The sequence below is a fragment of the Adiantum capillus-veneris genome, chromosome 22 (genome assembly GCF_014529385.1).
Source record: "Adiantum capillus-veneris isolate H3 chromosome 22, ASM1452938v2, whole genome shotgun sequence".
Taxonomy (NCBI): domain Eukaryota; kingdom Viridiplantae; phylum Streptophyta; class Polypodiopsida; order Polypodiales; family Pteridaceae; genus Adiantum; species Adiantum capillus-veneris.
This window is the reverse complement of record NC_140952.1, coordinates 37,498,077-37,504,250: the sequence shown is the minus strand read 5'-3', so window position 1 is coordinate 37,504,250 and position 6,174 is coordinate 37,498,077. Positions and strand designations below refer to the sequence as shown.

At 41.9% G+C, this 6,174-nt stretch overlaps 1 protein-coding gene across 1 annotated transcript; it reads left to right on the top strand.

Moving 5' to 3' along the window:
- The first annotated feature begins 4,592 nt into the window (after positions 1-4,592).
- On the top strand, positions 4,593-6,174 carry LOC147429174 (uncharacterized). Its single transcript, XM_086495232.1, has 3 exons — positions 4,593-5,468; positions 5,552-5,698; positions 5,801-6,174. The coding sequence occupies exons 1-3, from the start codon at positions 4,674-4,676 to the stop codon at positions 5,831-5,833; spliced, it is 975 nt and encodes a 324-aa protein (XP_086351358.1). The 5' UTR covers positions 4,593-4,673; the 3' UTR covers positions 5,834-6,174.

Sequence of the window (6,174 nt, the reverse complement as noted above, 5' to 3'; positions counted from 1 at the left end):
TGCTTATGTTGGCAGCAATTCGTATGGAAATTTTGGTGATAATGGCAAAAAGAAGATGCGTTGCCATTATTGTAAAGCTAATGATCACTTGATCAAGCAGTGTCCTAAGTTGAAGACCAAAGAGGCTAAGAAGAAAGAGGGTGGTTCCACTGCAGATGTTGGTTCCACTACAAATGCAGCCATTGTTGAGTCTTCTATGAAAGGAGACTATGATGCCGATGTTGATACAGAATGGTCTTTATTTTAGTGCAGAGTGCACCTACAATCCTAATGTCCATGATGCATGCATGTCAGTTGTTGCAGATTCACATGTGTGGCATTTCGACAGTGGTGCTACAAAGCACATTACCTCACATCGTGAATTGTTCACCTCTCTTCAGTCTGTCCCTTATGGGATTTCAGTCAGTTGTGCCAACAATGCCTCTTATCCGGTTCAGGGAGTTGGAAAGATTGTGCTTACTGCGACAAATGGCAGTTCCTTCACAATTGTTGATGCACTTTATGTAAGTGGGATCAAGAAGAATCTTCTGTATGTATCCACACTTGCTAGACTTGAACTTGTAGTCAAATTTGCGAATGACACATGTACAGTTCATGATCTCAATTTTGGTGATGAAATTGTTGCATCTGGTCTTTTGTGTCGTGGGTTGTAAACCTCACTTTGTATGACAAGTGTGGACAAAATTTTGCAAATGCAGTTGCAGATTCAAGGTCTTTTTCAGATGAAAAATTGTAGCATGCACGTTGGGCATCCGAATTTTGTCAATCTGCTGCGTTTGCAGAAATCTGATATGGTTGCTTCTTTGCCACCTCTTGAAGCACCTGTCAAACATGTTTGTGAAGGCTATATTTTGGGTAAAATGTAGTGTTCTAAGTTTCCAAAGGATGGTTCAGTTAGGGCCACATGCAGGTTGCATCTCGTGCATAGTGATGTTTGTGGTCCAATGCAAACTCCGTCCTTGGGCAATTACCTGTACTTCGTGACTTTCATTGATTATTACTCCAGGCATGCATGGGTATTTCCACTTAAAGCAAAGTTTGAAGTTTTTATGTGCTTCAAACAATTTCTGGCTATGGTTGAAATGTATCAAAATGTACTATGGGCACCCTCCGTTCCGATCAAGGGGGGGAGTATATGTCTCAAGAATTTAGTACAAAAGTAATTGCCAAAAAATTATCTCAACATAATAAGTTGCTAAACTGCCTTGCATAGCAATACTGCTGGTTTATATTTGAAGCATTTTAGCATGCTTTTGATGAGCGGTAAATCTAGCCTTTACGCTCCACCTAACATCCTAAACGCCACCCATGGCAGTATTTCTCCACAATGACAACGAAATAAAATGGATTTTAATTGAAGCCTTTTAGCATGCTTTTGATTAGAGGCAAATCCAGCCTCTGTCTTCCACCTAACATCCTAAACGCCAGCCCTTGGCAATATTCCTCCACAATAGAAAAAAGCATTGCTATTGAATATAATTAAAAACACCAGCATTTTAGAAGGAGGTTTATTGTTGCTCTGCCTCATCACTAGCTTCTCCTTGTGTAGATCCTCTCCCACCTTGGGATCATTGAGAATACAGCTTGCTTCTAATTGCATGCCTTCATGCTGGTACCAATCAACAACTTTAGAGTTAATTTCTATCATCAATTATTACACGCAAGGATCGACCGCTTTGACGATGAAGTTTTTATATAGATGTTTCTCTTTTGCATTAGCATTCAATTTAAATATTCAAAATAATTTACTCTCCATGGCTCATTTTATTCTTTCTCTGTCAAATTTCTTATGTATCTCATATCTCTTTCATGGCATCACAACATGATGTGCCTATAATTATCAATTTGATTTTGAGCTTATGCATGTCATGATTTGCCTATAATTATCAATTTGATTTTGAGCTTATGCATAGCATGATTTGCTTATACACCCAAGTATACAAGTGCGTGATATCATAGTTGACACTATGCATTGTTGTGTTGCTTTGGGGCACGAGATGAAAGATGAGGCTTTGTATGCAAGTTCAAGTTTTGTCAAACTTATTAGCAATGTTTGAATCTACTATGACATTAGGATGACTATAATGTATGCTAAATGTGGGTTTTGAGGCCATCAAAGGAGGTTGGTGCTTGCAGGTCAAGATGTAGTGATGCTACCAAAATGTGGTTTAATAACCAAAACTTTAGTGCTCTCCATGCTCTCCATGCTTGGATTTATGGCTCGTCAATTGGAGTTCGAAATAAGGAGATATGGATAGGAGAAATACTTTCGAGGGCTAGTGTTGTTGGTGTTTTGACTCACCTCGGGATATGTGCCAAGAAATTGGACCAACTTTGAGAAAGATTTGATAGATAGTTCTTGGAAAGGGCTACTGTATGTCCTTTACAGGATTTGAATCGGGAAATAATTACTTATGAAGGATCAATTTTGTATGCAATTTTGGATATCCATGAGCAGAGCAGATTGATGGCATTGCAAGTCAAGCTACGCTCAACACTGCCTTAATCAAAATCTTGTATGCATGCCAATTCTTTTGTTGATATGGAAGCTAGAAATTATACTTGGCAAGGCAATGTTTAGGATGATATGTGCTGCTTTTACAAAAGCACATATAGTTCTTGAAGGGCTTCCATCTGGACCTTGTAAATAACTTCAACATCGGTGACATATTTATTTAATGGTGATATTTCTAGTTGGGGTCGTCCAAGCAATATGTCACAAAGCTTTGGTGGATATTTCTACCAAATGTGGTAACCTTTTAAGAGCACAAGATGCTTGTGGAGATTCCCTTGTCGAATCGTATCCCTTGGAGTGCAGTGATTGTGGTATAAGTTCAATGAGGCTTAGCTTGGCTTGGGGGGTTGTTGTGGCCAAATGGTCCTTTTGATGGTATGGAAAAAAACAACATTATAACTTTCAAGGAAACGATTATTTGTTGAATTAGGGGATTTTTTTTTTCGATCACAAAAGAAGACCATCTCCAAGCTTGGAGGGTGTATGCATAGACGATGGGTTCCACTTGTAAAATAGGCTTGTTAGTGTTTTCCTATAACGGGATCAGTCAGAAACCTCAGTTTGTGAGAGCTAATCCGAAACATAATGGATAGATGTTGTGGAGATCGGTCATGTGGACATATGCAAAGTTCAAGAAAGTAGTGCCCATAACTCGACAGGAGATGTCATCCATGTTTGGCTTGTTATCTCTGACATTGCATGCTTTACTATTGGAGGCACATGCATAACTCTAGGATGGAGCTTCCTCTTTGTAGTTTCATGTTTATCCACATAGCCATTTTTTCATGTTTTAGTATCTTTTTTTCCATTTTTCTATAGATTTAAATAACATTCTTCAAAAAAATTCACAAGAAAAGCAGAGGAAATTTACCAAAAATTGATTCTTTAAGTGCTAAAGCAGAGGTCCTAATAAGCACGACATTGTAAGCAACAATAATTGTGGTAATTTTTGTAGTAATATATGCGATAATATTAGTGGTAATATTTGAATGCAAAAAAATGTTCTCCCGTCCCCCCCTCCCTTCTTTGGCCAACCCATTCTCTACAAAACATGGTAAAAGGTTGTGGTAGACGTTTTGAGATTTTCAGTGTTCACTTTTTGCAGACAGTTGCAACTCCTAGTTCTTAGTTTTCCAATTGGTACCCACATTTTGGTTCATATTTTTCACTTGACTTCCATACTGCTGCTGCAAAATAGCATTCATTAGTCCCGTAATCTAGTGCATCTCTGTCCCTTTGCTTGTTGACATGGATGACTCTCTCCACCCATATCAGATTCATGTCGAGTTCACTAAAAATACTTTAGAGTGTGCGGTTCTCTAGGGTTGACTAGCAAAGCATCGGGCTTTTGACTGCAAACGAACAATTAGTGGGGCATAAACCAAGTGAAATGAGTGAATTTAGGAGTGATTTAGTGTTAGTGAGAAGATTTAGTTGAGGTTTAGAGAGCAATCACGAAAGAATCATAGAATCATAGAATCTATGTATTTCATAGAATCAAACCCCATATGCGGTTGGTGGGCCGACGCCAAGGCTATGATAAGCCCTCTTTCGGACGAGCGTCGGTGCCTGTGAGATAAAGAAAAGCCATTCGCTCGTTGCAACATCCGCTCTATGATCGGCTTGATCCCCTTGTCCATCATTTGCACTGCATGGACATGAGAAAAAGTATATCTGTGGATTTGATATGATGAGGAGAAAAAATATATGTGCAAAGCATACATAAGCAACAATATTTAAGGATGGGTTGACGACCTGACGGAAGGAGCTCCTCTTTGAAGGACCTACTCAAAAGTGGGCGACCCCCTTCCCCCGGAAATCAAACTCCTCTACCCGCTTTTTAGCGCGATTCACGGAGATTGGAGATTGAACTCGTATGGACATCAAGCATCAAACCAATATGCTATCTCTTTGGATGCTCTCAAGTTGTCGTCCGTCTCTTGTGAACAAAGGCCTGTCAGCCTTTGAAAAGCTAGGCCTTTGCCGCCACCTCCGTCTGAACCCGCCCTAACTAGCGCCCGGCTATCTGGTAGCGGGAATAAGGTGGGGTTTTCAAAGTCTAAATTTGAAAGGGCTGGTCTGATCTCCCGCCCTTTTCAATCCTTATACTTGCCCTTGCCGCTCGCTTTATCACTATCTGTGGTAATCGCTCGTCGACATGCTGTCATTCTCCACTCGAAGCATCGACCTCGCATCCAAGATGAGGGACGCTATGATCGATGCGGTGAAGAGAACGGCGAAGGAGAACTCTCCGACAGGGGCAATCAGCGTTGAGTGTGCAACCGTAATTGTGCAGAGCTTCTGCTACCTTCTACAGCAAGACTGGTTGCACGAGCCCGCTATGCTGGCAGATGTTGTGCGTTCGATTATAGACGAGGCCGAGCAGGCGCAGCAGGCTGAGAAGCAAGATGCCGAATGCCAGGTTGAGGAGGCCGGGACGCAAGATCAGATGGCGCAGCTGGAGGCTGATCAGAAGGAAGCGGAGAAGCAAGAGGTCCAGGAGGCCGAGAAAGGAAAGCATGGAGACGCTGATGCAGATCGTGAGCAGCAGGAGAACTCTACATTAACAGGAACCAAGGTCGAGAAGGGAAAGGTTGGAGGTGCTGATGCAGACAAGGGAAAACCTGGAGGCGCTGATGCAGATAATGTCGATCAGCAGCATCAGAGCTCTACAAAGGGAAATAAGGTCGAGAAAGGAAAGCTTGAAAGTGGATCTGGAGCTGGTGATGCAGATCATCGGCAATATCAGGAGAGTCCCTTCGAGGTAGGGGCCAGGAGTTGTCTGGCCAAAATCGGCTCAAAGCCGGATGACCGCAGGATAACAGCGAGGTTGTCCAATCTTGGTATTTTCTTTGCATGTCTCTGCAACAATGGGATCGTTCCACTCTCTTCTCTGCTGAAGATGCTTCAGTTTCATAAGCAGCCAGAACCTTTCCTCCTGGCATTCCTCAGGGTACTAGCTTTCTTTAGCCGAAACATGATGAACATCTTGGATTATTGCATAGACATTGATCTTCTATATTGCATGCCTTGCAGTATGCCGAACCTTTGGAACCCTACGAGAATTTGGAAGAAGCGATGGCGAAGGGACCATTCTGGCGGCCTGCGGATCTGGTGCATGACCGCGGGGGTTGTGAAGCCTTTTGTGAAAAACTGAACAACCTTTATGGGAATCAGGATCAGGTGGTCGCCTTTGCTGGTTGTCGACAGCTAATGTTGATTGCTGTTAAACTGCTACATCGTGGACTTATTATTGTGTGTGTATGCCCGACGTGCACTATATAGGTGAAGGATCTGCTCCGTAAAGCTCTCCGCTAAAAATCTCCACGTCCAAAGTCAACTTCTGCAAAAACCTCCATGTCCAAAGACAACTTCTGCAAAAAAGTTTGGAGGTTTTCGTCGTTAAGTCCAAGGCACCCATTGCTTTTTCGACCAAATTATAAATGCAGCGGTCCTTGCTGAGCAGATTTCTGTTTTCTTTGCTGAATTAGATGCAATATGAAGTCGATTGAAGAATGTGCGCCATGCTATTCCATTATCGGTGCAGCAACATATATTTGAGTACCCCTTTTGTGAAAACTACAATGCGTCGGTTTAATCATTTCCAATCAGTGTCATTTGGACGTCTCTTAAAATTCCATGGCTGCATCATCCGAACT